This window comes from Setaria italica, chromosome III (genome assembly GCF_000263155.2).
Source record: "Setaria italica strain Yugu1 chromosome III, Setaria_italica_v2.0, whole genome shotgun sequence".
Classification (NCBI taxonomy): Eukaryota; Viridiplantae; Streptophyta; class Magnoliopsida; order Poales; family Poaceae; genus Setaria; species Setaria italica.
Genome location: NC_028452.1, coordinates 41996466 through 42020837, shown reverse-complemented (window position 1 = coordinate 42020837; position 24372 = coordinate 41996466). Strand labels below are relative to the sequence as shown.

The following is a 24372-nucleotide window of genomic DNA, read 5'->3' as shown; positions in this document are numbered from 1 at the left end:
ATGATGGGATATCATGTTGGGGAGTGGGGACTCAATCTTGCGCAATCTGCTGAACTATTTTATTTTATCAGATCATTGGTTAGGATGAAAAACCAACTCAACAAACACAGAGAAGTAAACTAGCTGTATTGAGGATTCCTTAGTCCTTACTAGAGTGACCGGATCCAAATGCTTTTTCATGCTAATTGTACCTGAGTGGCTGAGTCTCTGTAGTACTCTGACTGATTGACCAAAGTCCAAGCCCGACGGTCCTTGGAGTTCAAGATAGGACAACAAAGACATAAAAATGAAATTAGTAAGTCAAACAAAGGCGTGTGCTGATTTACTCTAGCACAATAGGAAAACTATGTCATTAACCACTTAATACTCCCTGGTGGTGTACTCCGGGCGCTCATAAATCCCGAGGCGGTCCATGCAGGCGAACAGCAACCTGAGAAAATCATGCTCCTCCAGGCGGTGGCTGTTGACCCATCCTTCTTCGGCCATCTGGAAAGAATCGGGGTGTAAATCAGTTTTGCAAATGAGTAGGGGAAGCAAGAAATTTTGTAAATCATTTATTTTGGTCGAAAAGACTTTTACGATCCTAATGGTTGCGTCCTACAGCCAACGACAGCTCTGATACCACCTGAAGCGTCCCCACGTAAGTAGAAACTAAATGTGATACAAATATCAGTCTCAGGAGGCTGATAACATATTTATTCAACAGATTGTTCAAAAACCGTACAACTCACAAAGGAGCGGGAGGGAAAGCCACACCCAAAGAAGAACTAAACCAACAACGATACAGATCCAAGTTGCAGTCCAGTCGGACTTTGGACTGCAATCGGAACTAAGCGTCAGCGGAAGCATCCTGTAAAGGCCAACACCACAGGTAGCATTGCGTGCGGAAGCGACCTCCTACTCGAAATCTTCGGCGACGTAGTACGGGTCTTCCTCTGAAGCAACAAAATAAGGGTGAGTACGAAAGTACTCAACAAGTCCAACCCCATCCACGGAGGGGGATACAAGCAAGAGTGTGCACATGATATAACAAGGATGAGTTTAACGTTTATTTGCAGTAAAGCTAGATTTTGAACACGTGCAAGGGTTCATTTTCAAAGCTTTTTTGCAAAACATTTCCTTTAGAAACCTGTTGGTGCTAGAAATCGGTCAACCGAATCCCCAGCGTCTGACACACGACCCGGGAGAATCTGCTTAACTCCTGTTCGGGTGATTGCCCTGGTGTGGTTCGCGCGGCGTGCCAGCCAATCTGACCTGTTGATTGGCAAGGAAGAATACGTGTTAGGTCCAGAAATCACGATCGGCTAAGTTTCCGATCTCGAGAGAGCTTATCAGCGAATCGGCCGATTTGCCGTAATAAAGAAATCGGCTATAAGGCAGCCGATCACTGTAGCCTTGTAGATAGAAAACTACTAGAGTAATCGACACAATGCTATGATAACAATACTAGGAATAGATCTAATCGGCAATATATAAAATAGATGAATTTAATAGCAGAACGTAAAGAAAGCCGAAACCACCGATTCCTAGCTGGATAACTGGTGATAAAACTAGAAAGACAGGTAAACCCTATGATTCTAGTAAATATCGATAACTAGTGAATAAATCTAAACGAAACAACAGCGATACACCCGAAGTTAAAGCTTAGAATTTACTCGGTAAACGGAACTTACAAGATCGGCCGGACATCAAGTTGATGCAGCCCTGCCAACCCGTACGAACTCGTGAAAAGAGAAAGTATTTGGCGAAGTCGCCTGCTTGAAAGTAAGTACGAGGAAAAAGTAGTTGGTTGTATTGAGTAGTTGATGATTACAGATTTACAAAGGTAGCTATTTATAGCCCCGTACAGACGACTCCTTAACTGACTAGAATTCTATCCCTAATTCAAATAGAAAACGAATATTTACAAGCACGATTCGTGCTAGGTTGGTTATTATACGCTTCATGGGCTGATCTCCCCCTTATCCTTCTATTCCTTTCCAAGCCCATACAGGCCCAATTAACCCAACCTCCTAATCGGCCGATTCTTTATTGGCAAAAGGCAACCGATTGGGAACCCGGCCCCATCCACGGAGGGGGATACAAGCAAGAGTGTGCACATGATATAACAAGGATGAGTTTAACGTTTATTTGCAGTAAAGCTAGATTTTGAACACGTGCAAGGGTTCATTTTCAAAGCTTTTTTGCAAAACATTTCCTTTAGAAACCGGAACATGAAGTGGGGTTGATCCTACATAAAAGATCCAAAATTTAATTGCTATCGGACTGCCCATCCGCCATAGCTCACCGCACAACTGTCGGATACTTCCAAAATCCAACACACGCCATAAAAATTATCCAACTCCAAGTGCTAGTTATGTGACCAAGCCGTAACTCGTCCAATGCCGTGAACACGGCTACCCAAATAGGTTTTAACTCTGCAGAGGTTGTACACTTTTTTTTCAAGTAGGGTACCGCAGCACGATCACCTTAGTGCCGGTGCGGATCCTAACAAAGCCATTACCCACCTTAGCTAAGCTTGACTATTCAACATGGAAGTAACCAAGGGGTTAATGACCTCCCAACGAGATCTTTAACCGGGACCTAAGTAACCAAGATCATACTCCTTTTCCATGGACTCCCGCTGCTCACCAGCTCTCCTGAAGACTAAAAGTTTAGCTAGTGGGATTTATGGTAAGCCGTTGCCGCATACAACGGTCGAGTGGTTGCACGAAGGTTGGGTTAGGCAAGATGACACATCAACTCGGTCCTTAACCATGAAAAGATGGATATCTCCCAACCTTGCTCAACCACCAAGGTACGAGCCCAACTTATTGGCATTTCACACCTGAAACACCCATCCATCTCATCTAAGCATTTCTTTCCTTTACTTCCGAAAACCCGGTTTCCCTTTTTAAAACACTCACACATTTAGTCTTTAACAAAACGCATTGTAGTCATGATTGCATTGAGTAACAAGGCCCTAAGCATTCTAGCAGTAATTATCGTCCAAACAGAGCTAGTCATATTTAGAGATAATTATAGGACAAGCAAGGAATAATCATAACAATAAAGGAGTAGCTATCCAACCATGTTTCCGCAGAAAGACAATATGCAATTTATAAAACAGGCCAAGAGATTGTGTTTGAAAAACTAGGATAAATATGCATCAAAGGGTGAGATTAGACTTGCCGTTCTCAAAGCCTTGCGGGACTTCCTGCTCGCGGTACTGGTCCTCGAGCTTAGGCTCGCGTTCAAACTCATCCTCGTGCTCCTCCTCGGGTACTCCGCAATCTACGGCACACACAATCGAGCACACAATAAATAAAAGAGAATTAAAATTTGGATATGCTTCAGCGGAAGTATATGGGAGGAGGCCGTGGTCAAATTTGGGATCAATTAGACGAAGTTTGGTGCATGAAATGACGAGTTAAAGGAGTGTTAGGGGCTTAAAACAAGGTTTAGGACTAAACTGCATGAACCAGGGACCTATTTGCAATTATTTCTGAAAGATGGAAGGGCGTATCCGCGATACTTCTTTGAGAGAGGTGGGAGGGCCGGTTTGTGAATAGGGGAAACCAGGGGGTTAGATTGAAATTGGGGCCTTCTTCTTCCTTGGACCGTGATAGGGAGATGGGAGAGGAGGGGAAAACCGGTAGGGGGAGAGGGCGGTTGGCCGGGCCACGCCGGCGGTGGCCGAGTAGTGGAGGAGGTAGAGGAGGCCGAGGGGACTCCATTTGAGGCCTCACCTTGGGCGGATGGTGTTGGAGGAGGGGGGCGCCGGGCGTGCCGTGGGGCGGCAGCGGTGGATTGCCACGGAGCGGCAGTGCGCAGGGAGCCGGGGCGGTGCTGGCGGTAGGCAGGGGACGACGCCGGTGGTGGTGGGGAGGCGGCAGGGGCTCGACCCGCTTTTTATAGGCGGCGGGAGGGGCGACAGCACACAGGGGCGGCAGGGCCGGCGAGCTTAATGCTGTCCGGAGTTTCCGGCCGGTGGCATGCCGGAGCGGAACTCCTCGTGGATGGCGTGGTGGGGGCTGGCTTGATCGACGAGGAGCACAGGGGTGACGACCGGTGTGGCGTGCGGTAGCGGGCGACGACCGATGGCCGGCGAGAGGCTCGACGCGGTCGACGGCGCGCGGGGCTGGGTGCAGGCGCAGGTGGCCAGGCAAGCGGCGCCAGGCACTAGCGCCAGACATTTGGTGCCAGGAAGGGTGCGCCAAGAAGGGAAGGGAGGAGAGAAGAAATCGGAGGAGGAAGAAGGAAGAAAAAAAGAAAGAGAAGGAAGAAAAGAAGAAAAGGAAAGAGAAAAAGGGGAAGGGAAAAAAAGAAGAGAGGGGGAGAGTGGGCAAAAATTTCGGAATTGGTCGGGCACGCGCGACGGATGAGATGGGCATGCGGCGAAATTTGCAGGGATGGAAAAAGATGACTGACAACGTTAGGTGCCAGGACGGCGGGGTCGCCGGGAAGGACGAGACTTTTGGGAGCTCAACAGTCGAAATATTTTTAAACAAATTTTTAGCGGGTGATTTGAGTTAGTAAATTTACAGGCGTTACAACCACCTACCAGGTGAAAGTTGATCTGAAATAATAAATGCCATTCAATTGAACTCAGCACCAAATAAAGAATAATGCATATACATAGAATAAGGGATAGCAGCAACTATGAACAAATATTTTTCACCAGATAAGTGTTCATTAGAAGAATAAAGAACAGTGAGTAGATGAAAATTCAAAGAGGGCTTTGGCCAACAGGCACCAGTATTGTGTCAAGTGACTACTTTTCAGATTGTATTTCTGCAATCTCACATAACACAGACTGTAACAGCAAAATATGTTGAGAGATACAGTTATTTGGCAATGTCAACAAGTGGTAAGTGTACATTATTATAAGCTTATTTACTTTTCTAGATTATCAGAAGAAAGTCAGAAATTGAGGTCATCTTCTGTAATCATACCTGGAGCAAGATGGCCCAGGCGGTGCACTTGACTTGACACGCCCGCGGCCTGCCTCTCGCGCACCAGCCCAGTAAGCCTGTACAAATTTTTTCGGATTATCTCTATCTTTTCTGACAAAAATATGGCAAAGCTTATCTTTAGGGAAAGCTAAACTATGCCAATAGAGTTCGGGGTTTGGAGGGAGGGGTTTTACCTGTCTCCAATGGTTTAAGAGGAAGCTTCGGGATGGTAAGATAGTAGGTGGTGGTGGTGATAGAGATGTCGGCCGAGGCGACAGCACGGTCACCCGTCGTGGCGATGGCGCGGTCACCAGTCGAGGTGGCGGTTTTCGAGCATATATCTATGAGACTGTCAGGAGGCTTGGACAGTCCTACATATGGGACTGTACACCAAGACGTGTTAGATATGGAAACTATGGTGCAGGACGGCGTGGTCTATGTGGTAGACAAGGACTAGTTGAGGATTAGAAAACTACACGTGGCAGTTAGAGTAAGACTCTTTGATCGAATCCAACTAGTACTTTTGTACAACAACCAACCTGTAACCTTACCCCAGCAATATAAGGTAAGGTAGGGACCCCCTCCAAACAAGCACCTCGATATCTTTAGTGCAAACTGATGTTGTTGGTGAACCTCGTTTTAAAAGAGTACATATCTTTTTTCAAGTACCTGTTCGAGAAACATAATTCACCTCGATATCTCCAGGACAGGCCATCCTAATAGTTTCAATTGTTGTATGGGGTCAAGTAGCACCAGATAGGGTAACTTTTGATAGGACCATCGTGGAGGCCTACCTACAACAGCTTAAGGATCATGGGTACTTTGTGCCAGACTTATCATATATTTGAATAAAGCAGCTCGAGGAGGGAGAAATCAATATGACATGGTATGGAACATTTTTTTATCTTTAGTTATGTTATATCATTTTACTTTCATCACATTATTAGCATCTTTTAGTTGGTATTACCAATGCAGCAACGAGCTTTCGCGTGATTCTAGCTCAAGTCTTGGATGTGTTGGATTAGACTTACATGGGTGGAAATCCGATACTCACCAGAGATTTCAAGCTCCAAGCTCATCTCACTTTATACAGGCCACATCAGTTTACCTCTCCATTGTTTGAGATCTATGGTAGTGTATGTGACCATCCATACGAAGCGAAGGAGAGTGCACTCATCCGTGCTCTAGCTTATTTTGACGAAGGTCTAGGCTGGATGATTGGAGACCTTAACTATGTTCCATATCTAAGGAAGTAAGAAATATGTAACATGCATGGATGTACCGGTACCCTACTATTTGCTTATGAATTTGAACTTGTTCTCTCTTAGACCTTAAGTGTTGATGTATATATTTTATTGCATATACAATCTTCTCGGAGTGTTAATGATTTGAATGGGCTGATATTTGTGAGACTTGGATTTGAATGGGTTAATATATTAACGTAATATTATTAGTAAAAGCTCCGTCGGATATGAATAGAAATTATAAAACAAAAGGAAAACGATAAAACAAAAGGAAAACGAAAAGGAAAAAAGAATAACATTTAGTACCGGTTAGTAAAACCAACCGGTGCTAAACTGCCATTGACAACAACGAGACGTGGCATGCAGTTAGTACTGGTTGGTGTACTAAATGGTGCATTTAGTACCGATTGGTGTGGCATTTAGTACCAAACAAGCAGTACTGATAGAGATCATCCAGCAGTGTTCGTTCGTCACAATAGAGTGCCGTGTTTGGATAACGAAATACTACCATCAACACACTACTACCTTTGATCACGAATTGCAGCTGCAAACTATACCCCTACCTCCCAAAGTTTACTATTTATTTTTATTTGGATTTTCTAGGTACATCTATCTCTAGACATATCGCAAATGTTAAGTCAAAATAAATATTATTTATGAAGTATGGGACGAAGGGAGTATGTAGCAAAACTGCTGTACCATTCCCAACAGTATACAAAAATATAATATTGATGTCAAAGTTCAAATGTGTGAACACGCGTTTTGTAACTTAAAATGTAAGTAGGATACAAATGGACTAGCGAGTAGCAGAGACAAATTAAGTGCATACTGTTGGCACCCGTATCCGATCGAACTCCTTGCATCCATCAGCGTCGATCGCGGTGAACGCCTCAACAAGCCGGGGCACCACGTTGGCGAGGGCGAGCCTGAACCCCGCCGAGCACGGGCGCCGCGCCCCGCTCCCCTCGCCATCGAGCGTGCCCACGAGGCAGCCATCTAGGTATGCCTCGCACGCTCGGAGCACGTGCTGCCCTCGCCGGTGGAAGTGGTCCCTGACGAACTCCTCGAAGCCCGCCGGCGGCCGGCGCAGGAGGTCCATGCGGCCATGGTACGGCGTCCCGCTAGCTCCGACCATCACCGCTCGCAGGAGGTCCATGCGGTCCTCGTACGCCCGCATGAAGATGGTGTCTGCATGCACGGACAAACCTTTAGATACATGTCGAAAGAGTTTGTGTTTGATTGCAAAAGTTCAAAATTTTTATTCCCTCCATATGCAAATTAACTCACTGTGTACCTGGCAAGTTATTCTCAAGAATATTCCATTCCTTTTGCACCCTCTTCATCCACTTCTTCCCCCCACCAGTGCCCTGTTTACAAAAGCACATCAACTTAATTAGCAGTCACTATATATATAGGACACATCACTGTGGCAGATTCAATGTATGAAAACTAAACGGGCAATCATTTAATTAATTTGAACCATCAGTAACTTGTATTATATTATATAGGGTTTTCAGCAACCATCGTTTTCTTAATTTTTACCAAAAAAAATGTATTACTGTTTATACATCATATGTATTACTGTTAATATATTCATAAAGCTAAAAAACCCTTAGGACCCATTTAGCTTCCTTCATTTTGAAGGAATTGGAATTTACTTAATGGAGTAGGCTAATTTATCTTGAATGTGGTATTCCACAACTTTCCAAAGTTTAGATATAAGCCTATCTTAAATTTACGGGGTGGGAGATGGAAATTGATTCCATAGATTATGATTATTAGAATGGAATTCAATTCTTATAGCACGCTCTTGGACTCGCTTCTCTATAGCAGAAGTGCAACACATAACTATTTCTCCCATATCGCCAACAATATTATACAAATATATTCCACAGACAATTATATTAGCTTAATTAATTTATATCTAGATAATGATTATTAGAATGGAATTCAATTCCAAAGATCCAAACAGGGCCTTAGGAAAAAAAAGAAAATTACGAACATGCTCCATGTTATCAAGGTAATGGTGATCTGAAGGGCTCTGCACGATATCAAATTGTGGGAAGCTAAATGACTTGTCATCGCGGGTGGCATCTGCCTCTGCCTGCTTCCCCTCACCACCACCTTCTCCATTGATGCCTGCCACAGCAGTGGAGGTCTCCATGGCATCACCATCACCACCGGACACGGGTGCGGATACATTGTTGTTCCCTCTGGCCGTAAGCTCCGAGGTTGACGCTCCCGGCACCGTCCAACCATTTACCCGATCTCTTGGGGAATTGAAATTTGTGTGCGGAGGGATACTTACAACGGCAGCGGCAGTCACTTGTGCTTCGTGATCAATAGCGTCGTTGCTCATGCCTCCATCTTCAGACACCCACTCGCCTATTTCCTGAAGGAACTCACCAAAACTTTGCTCTTTGACGACAGTTATCTCATGGAAAGACACCTGAAATTGGTACCATCAAATAAGTAGAAGTTAATAAGGTCGTTTTTGAATAATGGTCCTAATATATGAAGTAATTAATGTATACATATATAGCTGCAAAAAAAAAGATTCAATCAGTGATTGTGAGGTGATTTGTATTGGTAAGGAGCCTTCAAGAGGTACCAAAATTAACTTGGATTTTGGTATCTAGGTGAAAAAAAAGTTTCTTGGGCGTCAAAAATAAAAGCTGTTTCTAGAAAACCACTTCCTTTTAAGCATTTTTAAAATGGTCCATTAATATTATAGTAATTCTATGGACGTGTTGCATACCTTGGACATGTTGCCGTCACCCCACTTGACTTGGACATGGTGTGCATCACAAAAATCAACTATGTGTCCGACCCATGAAAGATCATGAGCTCTAGTGGGCTCCTTCTTTCGGCACCGTGTCAGCACTGGCTCTTCCGTGCTTCCACAAATGTCGCCGGCGACCCCAATTGAGGAGTCTGTTGGACGCCGTCGACGACAACATCTCCATAGAAGACATTGCTGTCGAAATCCCTGCCGAGATCGTACGTGCTGCTCAGTGTCTCGTCATCGGCGTGTTCAGCCGCCGCCTTTTGCCACGACACGCGCACGGTCTGGTCCGTGAAGTTGAGGCTTCTGACGACACCAGAACGCGCGACGTCGCCGTCGCCGTCCGACGATGTCCTGCTAACGACGCGCTGGCCCGGGAACAAGTGGTGGGTGTTCTGTGGCATCGTGGGAACGAGCGACACCGACGGCGCCTGGCACTGCCGCGTCCCGTCCTGCCACAGCACGTCGAGCGTCGTGCGCGTGCTGGCGACGGACAACGGCCGCTCGAACCCTGCGTGGCTCCAGCTTTCTCGTCGCGGCGTCCGCTTCGCCCCCAGCCGCCGCAGCCGATTCCGGTTGGCACCGACATCGCCGGCAGGGAGTACGCGGCGGCGGCAAGGAGCGCGGAAGAAGCAGCGGTCGCCCACGCCCCAGAACCTTGCCAAGACGTCGTCGCCAGCGCGGAAGAATGTCAGATCGCGAGGGCTCTGCTGGTGCGCCGGCGTGGACGACGCCTGGACGACGGACCTCTCGGCGCCCAGCTGCGACGACGCGACCCAGTAGACGAGCACGCTGGCGGTTTCCACCTTGGACACGGTGCCCTCGCCATCGCTGGGCTTCCAGTAGCCCTTGAGCCACCGGGCGGCCTTGAAGACGGACGAGCGGCCGCCGACGCGCTGCCCCGGATAGAAGACGTTGGTGTAGCGTTTTGAAGAGCCCTCGCCGACGGGCCACAGCTTGCCGTCCGCTGTTGTGACCCTGCAGACGGTGCCGTCGTCGAAGAGCACGTCGACGTCGAGGGACACCTCGAAGACCCGGCCCAGCCACGGTCCTGACACGACGTAGTCGCCTAGGCAGAACTCACTGACGCGGCGCAGCTCCGCTGGGGACACGCCCCTCGCGACCAACGTCGCCGCCGCGTCCTCACCGTCTAGCCGGACCAGATCCAATTCCACGGCGGCGCCCGTGACGACCCCGAGCTGGCCGCCACGGTCTGACGCCGACGCGACGACCATGCCCGGGCAGAAGTAGCTCCGGTCCGCGACACGGACGTTGCGAGCATTCACCGTCACCTCGGTGCCATCGAGGCACTGCACGACGACCTTGGGCCCGGGCATGCCCTTGAGAACCAGCCCGCGGTCCCGGTTGGAGCCTGCCGCCGGCGAGTTGAGCCTGACCAAGTCTAGCCAGCAGATGAACTGCCCAGCCTTGTCCTGCATTGTCGGCGTGATTGATTGAATTGGATCAGCTGGTTCTCTCCCTCGAGGTTGTATGTTCCGTACGCAAAGGCTAATAATCGTAATCTTTAGCAGAGGGTTTGGGTGTTTTCTACTCGGTCTGCACGAGCATGCCGAGATGTTTTCGGAGACGAGATCTAGTTCGAGTCGTACACGACGCATCACATGGAGGAGCATGCGCCTTGTGTCGTGTTGTGAGCCCACGTGCGGCATGCGCACTTAATTAACCAACACGGATCTATCCGTCAAAAGAAAAAACGAAATTTCTAAAGATGACTCGGGTGGGGAAAGATTACGTACCTGTTTTTTTCAGCTCTCTGTTTCTTCTCTAGCTCCGGGGAGCTTCCCACAAGCTTTCAGGGTTCGGGGTTTTGAAGAAAGGGCGTACCTATCCCCGGTGGATCTAGAAGGAGGTTCGGGCGGCAAAGTAGCGGGTGGTGGAGGCAGTTCGAGCCGCCGAGGCGGCGTGAACGCTACTGGCCATGGGAGGTTGGTGGACATCTGGATGGTCCGTGGAGATGGCAGGGCACTGGTGGAAAACGCGGCTTTAGTTTCGGTTGGAAAGGGTCATAAATCCCGAAAATACAACCGGGACTAAATTTTTGAGACAAAGGGAAGTTCTACCCCCTTGGTCACGGTTTCCCCCTTTAGTACTTAAGATTTTTAAAAAAAATATTCTTTTCCATATTAATATTTTATTCGAGTCATATTAATATTGTATGCAAGTCGTATATATATTTCATGACAGTAATATATATATCTATATATATAGATCTATATATATATATACTAAATAATACCCTAGGTATAGAATAAGCTATTCCGTACCCGGGTCGCTCCATGGAGCTGAACCTAACCCGAGCCCCTCCGGTCCGCCGCCCGCACTGGTTTTTTTGCTATTTTTTTTCTACGGCGGAGAGCCGAAGATCGTGGCCTACAAACTGAATTTACAGTTCTGTGAGACCGCGACCGCATCTCTCCCCGTCCCTCTCGTGCTCTGCTCCACTCCGCCGCCGCCGCTAGGCCCTCTGCAGCAGCGCCTCCGCCCCTCCCTGGCACTCCGGCGGTAGTGTTGCGGCGGCCGCTTCCTTATCCCCTTCCTGTCACCCAGATCCAAGGGTGGGCCTAATGGACGGTGCCACAAGCTACGGGGGCTGGTCGGTCGGTGACGGTCGTTGGCGCCATCCCCCTCCACGTGATGACGGCTGCGGTCTCCTTCCCCTTACGGCGGACAACAGGGCCACCTCGCGGCCGGATCCTCGTCGTGGGTGAGGGCGAACCGGATTTGCTGACCTGACAACCAAATCAAGGCGGGGGCTCCGTCCTCCAGGCGACCGGCGGTGCGGCTGTGCGCTCCCCTTCTAGATCCGTGAGGGCAGGTATGCATTGCGGTGATGCGGATGGTCTCCCAAAATTTTTGATTTTTCTGCGTAGAAAATCTCATCCGCGTTATCTTGCTATCCCCATGATGTGTGGTTGACGCTCCTAGTTTCTTCGCCGGTGGAGTGGCGATGATCCGGCGCGGCACCAATAACCTGCGTGCGACGACCCGGCCGCGGCAGCTTCCTCCTCATGACTCGTGGGCGGCGAGTGCTCAGTGGCTCCGGAGATGCCCTCCATCACGAAGGGAGCTCCAGGTTGGTGCAATCTGTGTGCCCCCATCCAAAATCTAGTTCAAAGATTCAAAACTTTTGTGCTTATGTGCATGCGGATTTTTTTGGATTTGTTTCCTATGGAGTTCAGGCATACGTGCTACTGCTAGATGCCTTCTCTCCGCTGGGATTCATGCCATTAACAGCACGCTCATGTACTTGTTCTTCACTCGTGGTCATCAGCTTCTGCGAGTACCCAGGTTCTTGTGCCTCATCCGTGCAGACGCAAGCATATGTGGCAACAGCGACACTCTCGGCAATCAGGTGAGCAACTGTGTTTGATGTTGGTGAAATTGATTTGGATGCATAAAAATGTTTCTGATTCTGTCAATTTTGGATTTTGGATTTGTGTCACACGAATGTTGTTGGGGCATGCGCGGCCGTATCTGGTCAATTATGCTGGAAGGCATCCATGATGGCATGCTGCTGAGACTGCATGAGATCAGGAATTCTTCTGATGAAATTGATCTTGCCTGTGATTTTTGTTCAATTAATCCTATTTCCAATTTTAATTTATGCTCCTTTGTGTAGATCTAACACCACTGGAGAGGTGGATCTTATTTCCTCCGATAATCAAGCTGCATGGTAATTGTTGTTTTGTAACCATATTGCCTCTCTGTTGTTTTTCTATAGATTCTTGCATGCATGCTAATCCCCTTTTCCTTGTGATGCAGTCGTGCTGACAGGTTCATGTTTGCAATACAAATTATCCCAGATATAACATTGAAAAATCAAGGCAAAAGGGGATACAGCCCAACAGTACATCTAGAATAAAGGTTTTTTTTACCTTACCATCTCACATGTCCCTCAGTGTGATTATGTGCAATAGCCAATAGGTATAGCTGCTGGTGCGAATTAAATCAAGTTACAAGTAGTGACTATATGCTTTCCAGGGTCATCTCATATCGATCCAATCAAATCTTTCAGCCCCTGGACCAGCTAATAATTGTTTCAGATGAAGAACTGAGTGATATCTATCGTTAATTTAAATGATATTGTTTCTTTCCATGGTGATAGAAGTGTGATGTTTCCAGAAGATAGAAGATGTGATTGTTTTCTCTGTTATCTGTCATGAAGAATTTAGTTTTGTTTTCTTGTTTTTTTCGCAAAGAGCACTCATTAGGTGACGTTTCTTGTTTTTTTAAAAAAGGCATATTCTTTTGTAGTTGGTGCTGTGCAGTTAAATCTATAATTAGAATGCTTGCAACTATCTGTTGGTTTTCTCCCCCACTATATAGAATTTTCACTTGGTATGCCATGGCCTATTGGCCTGAAGGTGGAAGTTTCATTTGCTTCATTTGTCAGTATGCTCCCATTTGGCTTTAGTATTTCTTCTAAGATTGCACCTATTAAACAGCGGGCATAATATGCGGTATCAATATATCTACCCTTATCTTTATATGTAGCTGCTGATATTTCAGATTTTAGGTTTCTGATTCCTACACTTTATGGCATGCTTAGTACAATTGCTTGTGTGACATCAGTTGCTCATAAATCCCAGATCTGATGAAAATTACTGTCCATATGCGTACTTATGTATTCTGAAATGTCAGTATCCGCTTATGCATGCCACTTTGCTTGCTGCAACCTTTTGCTATCGTGTTCTATTGCAGGCTTGGGCGGCAGTGAGTACAATGAGGTCACAAGCAAACTTCAGGAACGAATACACTAACAGAGATTGTGACAAGCTTACTATGGTTTGCTTCTGATTAAGACACCAGCAAAATTGTACTATTGTTTAGATGCCCACATGTTTCAATATGTTGTTTTTCAGTCTGTTTGTGTGTAAGTAGGTTACAAGCAATGTGACTATGAGGCAGATGACATTGGTCACAGAGAGGACAGAGAACAAAGATTCATTAACCAATTAGTATTCTTGGGGCACCTGACTGCTCAGTCTATTGCGAAATTCCGTCTCATGAAATTGAGACACCTGGTCGCCAATTTGTATGGCTAGATTTATCACGAATGTAAAGATCACTAAGATCACTCAGTCGTTGAATATTTACTGTACTAGCTCACATTTCAATTAATAAAAAAGATAAGTTGGACCTTAAAGACCCTTTGATATGATGAACAAACATTTTGATTAAGGAAACATGACAATTTCGATGGTTCAATCTAAATATTGGTCCGTTTGATCATACAAACTGAATTCTTGAACCAACAATTATACAATTTTAAATACTTTTTTAACCAATGAATGTTCTATGGAGCAAATTTTGCAATTTTTTTTAAATTCTGTTATGTAGTGTCTGCAAACAAAAAGCAATGCATGTTCTATGGAGCAAATTTTGTAATTTTTACAATTCTATTTTATAGAATTTCCAAATAATCAGAAGGCTTGTCATTTAGTGCGTCCTTTTCCAATACGTGTTTTTTCTCGAAATAGTTTGTAGACCAAGAAAAAAAAGATCCGGTACCGAAGGAGCGCTCGGACGGGCGTGGAGGTGGTTCTCAGGTACAGAATAACTTCTGTACCCTGGGTACCAAATAGCGAAGGCCTATATAAATTTTAGTATATTATACACATCAAACTAGTATTTATATAATTACTATATATAATTAATTTTTAGTATATTTCACTCCCACGTACTATTTTTCAGTCCAGTGACCGACCGAACACTCCATTGTACATCTTTGCTTATTTTGCTCCATTCTTCATGCCATGGTTGCTTGCTTCACTTGTATTTCATCTTGAGACCTAGGAAACCCTTCCAAAACATATACTTGACAAACATATGTCCCAGTGATTACATAACCACTCAACTACCAAAATCACAAGACAATAGCCTAATGGAACTACTTTCAGTAATATCCCCTTTTTTATGACTGATGACAACACAATCAAAAGAGGCATAAATTTGCAAAATAGACCAAGTGACTAAAGGAAAGCGAGTGTAGCAACTTAATGGCATGGTAAAGGCAAGCATATGCTAATTACTGATGTTTGGAACTTGAGCGACATAATCTGCAAATTTAAAAGGGTAAGGACACATGTGACACCCCTGAACAAATTTGAGGACAACGGTGTACGTTGCAAGCTGTTCTGGTGGCACTAGTGCCTGGTGCCGTGCACGGTGACACTGAACCGCCGCAGAGAATTCTGTTTTTATGTTAAGACCAAAGAGACAAATTAAATTGATGGCCAAACAAGTTATGCTGGTTTGCTGAATTGTGTACAGTACTTGAGCTTGCACAATATGCACTACCAGGTACGACCACCAATGTCACGTACGTACAGAGTAATCAGACTGAACCTGAATGTTTTTTAGGTGCTAATTACCTAACACTATTTGTTGTACCATGGCTAATTGTGCAAAGTCAAGCCCAAGCAAACCCTGTTTCCATGGCAAGGATAAAGGCACAAAAGCAGTGTTAGTATTTGGACATGGTGTTGTTAACATTTAACCCTTAGAAAGTCCAGGACCAGGACCAGGCATTCCATTGGAATTCCTGACTGGGACAGCGGAGTGGCTGGTGCAACCTCTTGTATCATCTGCATGGACACTGACTCAAGGAACAACGCTGCACCAAGCCAAGGCAAACACTACTTGTGAGATAAGATACCACCTAGGTGCCAGTATGATTTGTCAGTTTCAACTAACAGCGGTCTAAGAGTCTAAGTACACACTGCAAAACAGGAATCAATTTTGCTACAGAAAGCCTATAACAAGATTTTGCTTCAGAGTCTAAGGACACAAATCTAGCAAAGTATCAGACCTGACTGAGTGCAGCAGAGATGAATCAAGCATTGCAAGATTCAATCAATGTAGAACTCGGTTTCCATGGTAACAACAAAGACAAAAAGATCATGCCCAAGAGTTCTGCTGTTTCACTGAAACTCTGGAGTAGTAGAAATATGTTGGACACCTACCTTCAGACTTTTCAGAAGTAGATGATCATTCTGGAGTGACCTTGATCTCTATTTCAGAAAGGTAACCATAAAAAGATAAATGATGGGATATCATGTTGGGGAGTGGGGACTCAATCTTGCGCAATCTGCTGAACTATTTTATTTTATCAGATCATTGGTTAGGATGAAAAACCAACTCAACAAACACAGAGAAGTAAACTAGCTGTATTGAGGATTCCTTAGTCCTTACCAGAGTGACCGGATCCAAATGCTTTTTCATGCTAATTGTACCTGAGTGGCTGAGTCTCTGTAGTACTCTGACTGATTGACCAAAGTCCAAGCCCGACGGTCCTTGGAGTTCAAGATAGGACAACAAAGACATAAAAATGAAATTAGTAAGTCAAACAAAGGCGCGTGCTGATTTACTCTAGCACAATAGGAAAACTATGTCATTAACCACTTAATACTCCCTGCTGGTGTACTCCGGGCGCTCATAAATCCCGAGGCGGTCCATGCAGGCGAACAGCAACCTGAGAAAATCATGCTCCTCCAGGCGGTGGCTGTTGACCCATCCTTCTTCGGCCATCTGGAAAGAATCGGGGTGTAAATCAGTTTTGCAAATGAGTAGGGGAAGCAAGAAATTTTGTAAATCATTTATTTTGGTCGAAAAGACTTTTACGATCCTAATGGTTGCGTCCTACAGCCAATGATGGCTCTGATACCACCTGAAGCGTCCCCACGTAAGTAGAAACTAAATGTGATACAAATATCAGTCTCAGGAGGCTGATAACACATTTATTCAACAGTCTCAGGAGGCTGATAACACATTTATTCAACAGATTGTTCAAAAACCGTACAACTCACAAAGGAGCGGGAGGGAAAGCCACACCCAAAGAAGAACTAAACCAACAACGATACAGATCCAAGTTGCAGTCCAGTCGGACTTTGGACTGCAATCGGAACTAAGCGTCAGCGGAAGCATCCTGTAAAGGCCAACACCACAGGTAGCATTGCGTGCGGAAGCGACCTCCTACTCGAAATCTTCGGCGACGTAGTACGGGTCTTCCTCTGAAGCAACAAAACAAGGGTGAGTACGAAAGTACTCAACAAGTCCAATCCCATCCACGGAGGGGGATACAAGCAAGAGTGTGCACATGATATAACAAGGATGAGTTCAACGTTTATTTGCAGTAAAGCTAGATTTTGAACACGTGCAAGGGTTCATTTTCAAAGCTTTTTTGCAAAACATTTCCTTTAGAAACCGGAACATGAAGTGGGGTTGATCCTACATAAAAGATCCAAAATTTAATTGCTATCGGACTGCCCATCCGCCATAGCTCACCGCACAACTGTCGGATACTTCCAAAATCCAACACACGCCATAAAAATTCTCCAACTCCAAGTGCTAGTTATGTGACCAAACCGTAACTCGTCCAATGCCGTGAACACGGCTACCCAAATAGGTTTTAACTCTGCAGAGGTTGTACACTTTTTTTTTCAAGTAGGGTACCGCAGCACGATCACCTTAGTGCCGGTGCGGATCCTAACAAAGCTATTACCCACCTTAGCTAAGCTTGACCATTCAACATGGAAGTAACCAAGGGGTTAATGACCTCCCAACGAGATCTTTAACCGGGACCTAAGTAACCAAGATCATACTCCTTTTCCATGGACTCCCGCTGCTCACCAGCTCTCCTGAAGACTAAAAGTTTAGCTAGTGGGATTTATGGTAAGCCGTTGCCTCATACAACGGTCGAGTGGTTGCACGAAGGTTGGGTTAGGCAAGATGACACATCAACTCGGTCCTTAACCATGAAAAGATGGATATCTCCCAACCTTGCTCAACCACCAAGGTACAAGCCCAACTTATTGGCATTTCACACCTGAAACACCCATCCATCTCATCTAAGCATTTCTTTCCTTTACTTCCGAAAACCCGGTTTCCCTTTTTAAAACACTCACACATTTAGTCTTTAACAAAACGCATTGTAGTCATGATTGCATTGAGTAACAAGGCCCTAAGCATTCTAGCAGTAATTATCGTCCAAACAGAGCTAGTCATATTTAGAGATAATTATAGGACAAGCAAGGAATAATCATAACAATAAAGGAGTAGCTATCCAACCATGTTTCTGCAGAAAGACAATATGCAATTTATAAAACAGGACAATAGATTGTGTTTGAAAAACTAGGATAAATATGCATCAAAGGGTGAGATTAGACTTGCCGTTCTCAAAGCCTTGCGGGACTTCCTGCTCGCGGTACTGGTCCTCGAGCTTGGGCTCGCGTTCAAACTCATCCTCGTGCTCCTCCTCGGGTACTCCGCGATCTACAGCACACACAATCGAGCACACAATAAATAAAAGAGAATTAAAATTTGGATATGCTTCGGCGGAAGTATATGGGAGGAGGCCGTGGTCAAATTTGGGATCAATTAGATGAAGTTTGGCGCATGAAATGACGAGTTAAAGGAGTGTTAGGGGCTTAAAACAAGGTTTAGGACTAAACTGCATGAACCAGGGACCTATTTGCAATTATTTCTGAAAGATGGAAGGGCGTATCCACGATACTTCTTTGAGAGAGGTGGGAGGGCCGATTTGTGAATAGGGGAAACCAGGGGGTTAGATTGAAATTGGGGCCTTCTTCTTCCTTGGACCGTGATAGGGAGATGGGAGAGGAGGGGAAAACCGGTAGGGGGAGAGGGCGGTTGGCCGGGCCACGCCGGCGGTGGCCGAGTGGTGGAGGGGGTAGAGGAGGCCGAGGGGACTCCATTTGAGGCCTCACCTTGGGCGGATGGTGTTGGAGGAGGGGGGCGCCGGGCGTGCCGTGGGGCGGCAGCGGTGGATTGCCACGGAGCGGCAGCGCGCAGGGAGCCGGGGCGGTGCTGGCGGTAGGCAGGGGACGACGCCGGTGGTGGTGGGGAGGCGGCAGGGGCTCGACCCGCTTTTTATAGGCGGCGGGAGGGGCGACAGCACACAGGGGCGGCAGGGCCGGCGAGCTTAATGCTGTCCGGAGTTTCCGACCGGTGGCATGCCGGAGCGGAACTCCTCGTGGATGGCGTGGTGGGGGCTGGCTTGATCGACGAGGAGCACAGGGGTGACGACCGGTGTGGCGTGCGGTAGCGGGCGACGACCGATGGCCGGCGAGAGGCTCGACGCGGTCGACGGCGCGCGGGGCTGGGTGCAGGCGCAGGTGGCCAGGCGAGCGGCGCCAGGCACTAGCGCCAGACATTTGGTGCCAGGAAGGGTGCGCCAAGAAGGGAAGGGAGGAGAGAAGAAATCGGAGGAGGAAGAAGGAAGAAAAAAAGAAAGAGAAGGAAGAAAAGAAGAAAAGGAAAGAGAAACAGGGGAAGGGAAAAAAAGAAGAGAGGGGGAGAGTGGGCAAAAATTTCGGAATTGGTCGGGCACGCGCGACGCATGAGATGGGCATGCGGCGAAATTTGCAGGGATGGAAAAAGATGACTGACAACGTTAGGTGCCAGGACGGCGGGGTCGCCGGGAAGGACGAGACTTTCGGGAGCTCAACAGTCGAAATACTTTTAAACAAATTTTTAGCGGGTGATTTGAGTTAGTAAATTTACAGGCGTTACAACCACCTACCAGGTGAAAGTTGATCTGAAATAATAAATGCCATTCAATTGAACTCAGCACCAAATAAAGAATAATGCATATACATAGAATAAGGGATAGCAGCAACTATGAACAAATATTTTTCACCAGATAAGTGTTCATTAGAAGAATAAAGAACAGTGAGTAGATGAAAATTCAAAGAGGGCTTTGGCCAACAGGCACCAGTATTGTGTCAAGTGACTACTTTTCAGATTGTATTTCTGCAATCTCACATAACACAGACTGTAACAGCAAAATATGTTGAGAGATACAGTTATTCGGCAATGTCAACAAGTGGTAAGTGTACATTATTATAAGCTTATTTACTTTTCTAGATTATTAGAAGAAAGTCAGAAATTGAGGTCATCTTCTGTAATCATACCTGGAGCAAGATGGCCCAGGCGGTGCACTTGACTTGACACGCCCGCGGCCTGCCTCTCGCGCACCAGCCCAGTAAGCCTGTACAAATTTTTTCGGATTATCTCTATCTTTTCTGACAAAAATATGGCAAAGCTTACCTTTAGGGAAAGCTAAACTATGCCAATAGAGTTCGGGGTTTGGAGGGAGGGGTTTTACCTGTCTCCAACGGTTTAAGAGGAAGCTTCGGGATGGTAAGATAGTAGGTGGTGGTGGTGATAGAGATGTCGGCCGAGGCGACAGCACGGTCACCCGTCGTGGCGATGGCGCGGTCACCAGTCGAGGCGGCGGTTTTCGAGCATATATCTATGAGACTGTCAGGAGGCTTGGACAGTCCTACATATGGGACTGTACACCAAGACGTGTCAGATATGGAAACTATGGTGCAGGACGGCGTGGTCTATGTGGTAGACAAGGACTAGTCGAGGATTAGAAAACTACTCGTGGCAATTAGAGTAAGACTCTTTGATCGAATCCGACTAGTACTTTTGTACAACAACCAACCTGTAACCTTACCCCAGCAATATAAGGCAAGGTAGGGACCCCCTCCAAACAATCACCTCGATATCTTTAGTGCAAACTGATGTTGTTGGTGAACCTCGTTTTAAAAGAGTACATATCTTTTTTCAAGTACCTGTTCGAGAAACATAATTCACCTCGATATCTCCAGGACAGGCCATCCTAATAGTTTCAATTGTTGTATGGGGTCAAGTAGCACCAGATAGGGTAACTTTTGATAGGACCATCGTGGAGGCCTACCTACAACAGCTTAAGGATCATGGGTACTTTGTGCCAGACTTATCATATTTTTGAATAAAGCAGCTCGAGGAGGGAGAAATCAATATGACATGGTATGGAACATTTTTTTATCTTTAGTTATGTTATATCATTTTACTTTCATCACATTATTAGCATCTTTTAGTTGGTATTACCAATGTAGCAACGAGCTTTCGCGTGATTCTAGCTCAAGTCTTGGATGTGTTGGATTAGACTTACATGGGTGGAAATCCGATACTCACCAGAGATTTCAAGCTCCAAGCTCATCTCACTTTATACAGGCCACATCAGTTTACCTCTCCATTGTTTGAGATCTATGGTAGTGTATGTGACCATCCATGCGAAGCGAAGGAGAGTGCACTCATCCGTGCTCTAGCTTATTTTGACGAAGGTCTAGGCTGGACGATTGGAGACCTTAACTATGTTCCACATCTAAGGAAGTAAGAAATATGTAACATGCATGGATGTACCGGTACCCTACTATTTGCTTATGAATTTGAACTTGTTCTCTCTTAGACCTTAAGTGTTGATGTATATATTTTATTGCATATACAATCTTCTCGGAGTGTTAATGATTTGAATGGGCTGATATTTGTGAGACTTGGATTTGAATGGGTTAATATATTAACGTAATATCATTAGTAAAAGCTCCGTCGGATATGAATAGAAATTATAAAACAAAAGGAAAATGATAAAACAAAAGGAAAATGAAAAGGAAAAAAGAATAATATTTAGTATCGGTTAGTAAAACCAACCGGTGCTAAACTGCCATCGACAACAACGAGACGTGGCATGCAGTTAGTACTGGTTGGTGTACTAAATGGTGCATTTAGTACCGATTGGTGTGGCATTTAGTACCAAACAAGCAGTACTGATAGAGATCATCCAGCAGTGTTCGTTCGCCACAATAGAGTGCCGTGTTTGGATAACGAAATACTACCATCAACACACTACTACCTTTGATCACGAATTGCAGCTGGAAACTATACCCCTACCTCCCAAAGTTTACTATTTATTTTTATTTGGATTTTCTAGGTACATCTATCTCTAGACATATCGCAAAAGTTAAGTCAAAATAAATATTATTTATGAAGTATGGGACGAAGGGAGTATGTAGCAAAACTGTTGTACCATTCCCAACAGTATACAAAAATATAATATTGATGTCAAAGTTCAAATGTGTGAACACGCGTTTTGTAACTTAAAATGTAAGTAGGATACAAATGGACTAGCGAGTAGCAGAGACAAATTAAGTGCATACTGTTGGCACCCGTATCCGATCGAACTCCTTGCATCCATCAGCGTCGATCGCGGTGAACGCCTCAACAAGCCGGGGCACCACGTTGGCGAGGGCGAGCCTGAACCCCGCCGAGCACGGGCGCCGCGCCCCGCTCCCCTCGCCATCGAGCGTGCCCACGAGGCAGCCATCTAGGTATGCCTCGCACGCTCGGAGCACGTGCTGCCCTCGCCGGTGGAAGTGGTCCCTGACGAACTCCTCGAAGCCCGCCGGCGGCCGGCGCAGGAGGTGGAGCATGGTCTGCAGGGTGAGCAGGTAGGTGTTCTCGCTGTACGGGAGCTCGTTCCGGCGACCCTGCGGCGTTCCTACCAGGTCGGCGTAGCCCGCCTCGTTGTAGTATGGTTGGGCGTTGAGCACGAGGCCCTGGATGGAGACGACGACCTGGAGGACGGTCGAAGCCTCCGGGGACCACAGCTCGGCTCCGTGGCCACCGAAGGTGTTGAGCAGGCTCAGGCACACCGTGCCGGAGGGGTAGAGGTTGGGGTTCACACGTAGGCCGAACGATCGGTAGCACACCAGCGGTGGCGCGGCAGGGTACGACGGCGGTAGCTGCAGATCGAAAAAGAAGAGGCCGTCATGGTACGGCGTCCCGCTAGCTCCGACCATCACCGCTCGCAGGAGGTCCATGCGGTCCTCGTACGCCCGCATGAAGATGGTGTCTGCATGCACGGACAAACCTTTAGATACATGTCGAAAGAGTTTGTGTTTGATTGCAAAAGTTCAAAATTTTTATTCCCTCCATATGCAAATTAACTCACTGTGTACCTGGCAAGTTATTCTCAAGAATATTCCATTCCTTTTGCACCCTCTTCATCCACTTCTTCCCCCCACCAGTGCCCTGTTTACAAAAGCACATCAACTTAATTAGCAGTCACTATATATATAGGACACATCACTGTGGCAGATTCAATGTATGAAAACTAAACGGGCAATCATTTAATTAATTTGAACCATCAGTAACTTGTATTATATTATATAGGGTTTTCAGCAACCATCGTTTTCTTAATTTTTACCAAAAAAAATGTATTACTGTTTATACATCATATGTATTACTGTTAATATATTCATAAAGCTAAAAAACCCTTAGGACCCATTTAGCTTCCTTCATTTTGAAGGAATTGGAATTTACTTAATGGAGTAGGCTAATTTATCTTGAATGTGGTATTCCACAACTTTCCAAAGTTTAGATATAAGCCTATCTTAAATTTACGGGGTGGGAGATGGAAATTGATTCCATAGATTATGATTATTAGAATGGAATTCAATTCTTATAGCACGCTCTTGGACTCGCTTCTCTATAGCAGAAGTGCAACACATAACTATTTCTCCCATATCGCCAACAATATTATACAAATATATTCCACAGACAATTATATTAGCTTAATTAATTTATGTCTAAATAATGATTATTAGAATGGAATTCAATTCCAAAGATCCAAACAGGGCCTTAGGAAAAAAAAAGAAAATTACGAACCTGCTCCATGTTATCAAGGTAATGGTGATCTGAAGGGCTCTGCACGATATCAAATTGTGGGAAGCTAAATGACTTGTCATCGCCGGTGGCATCTGCCTCTGCCTGCTTCCCCTCACCACCACCTCCTCCATTGATGCCTGCCACAGCAGTGGAGGTCTCCTTGGCATCACCATCACCACCGGACACGGGTGCGGATACATTGTTGTTCCCTCTGGCCGTAAGCTCCGAGGTTGACGCTCCCGGCACCGTCCAACCATTTACCCGATCTCTTGGGGAATTGAAATTTGTGTGCGGAGGGATACTTACAACGGCAGCGGCAGTCACTTGTGCTTCGTGATCAATAGCGTCGTTGCTCATGCCTCCATCTTCAGACACCCACTCGCCTATTTCCTGAAGGAACTCACCAAAACTTTGCTCTTTGACGACAGTTATCTCATGGAAAGACACCTGAAATCGGTACCATCAAATAAGTAGAAGTTAATAAGGTCGTTTTTGAATAATGGTCCTAATATATGAAGTAATTAATGTATACATATATAGCTGCAAAAAAAAAGATTCAATCAGTGATTGTGAGGTGATTTGTATTGGTAAGGAGCCTTCAAGAGGTACCAAAATTAACTTGGATTTTGGTATCTAGGTGAAAAAAAAGTTCCTTGGGCGTCAAAAATAAAAGCTGTTTCTAGAAAACCACTTCCTTTTAAGCATTTTTAAAATGGTCCATTAATATTATAGTAATTCTATGGACGTGTTGCATACCTTGGACATGTTGCCGTCACCCCACTTGACTTGGACATGGTGTGCATCACAAAAATCAACTATGTGTCCGACCCATGAAAGATCATGAGCTCTAGTGGGCTCCTTCTTTCGGCAC

General features: G+C 45.8%; 2 protein-coding genes across 2 annotated transcripts; both read right to left on the bottom strand.

Moving 5' to 3' along the window:
• Positions 1-6860: 6860 nt before the first annotated feature.
• Positions 6861-10402, bottom strand: LOC101781999 (probable ubiquitin-conjugating enzyme E2 23). The gene is given in 5 exon segments (XM_022825290.1): positions 6861-7366; positions 7473-7545; positions 8181-8627; positions 8937-9116; positions 9119-10402. Coding segments are annotated over 5 exon segments (2355 nt in total). The 3' UTR covers positions 6861-6995.
• An 11451-nt stretch (positions 10403-21853) lies between these two features.
• LOC101781589 (probable ubiquitin-conjugating enzyme E2 23) lies at positions 21854-24363 on the bottom strand. Its single transcript, XM_022825004.1, has 4 exons — positions 24258-24363; positions 23502-23948; positions 22793-22865; positions 21854-22686 (listed from the first exon to the last, which is right to left on the bottom strand). Exons 1-4 carry the CDS (start codon positions 24264-24266, stop codon positions 21980-21982), a joined length of 1236 nt encoding a protein of 411 aa, XP_022680739.1. The 5' UTR covers positions 24267-24363; the 3' UTR covers positions 21854-21979.
• Positions 24364-24372: the final 9 nt, after the last annotated feature.

Coding starts and splice junctions, on each gene's coding strand:
- LOC101781589 (XM_022825004.1), bottom strand. Junction 22,866..23,501: donor ACCTTGATAACATGGAGCAG/GTTCGTAATTTT, acceptor TTTTGTAAACAG/GGCACTGGTGGGGGGAAGAA. Junction 22,687..22,792: donor TCTTGAGAATAACTTGCCAG/GTACACAGTGAG, acceptor CCGTGCATGCAG/ACACCATCTTCATGCGGGCG.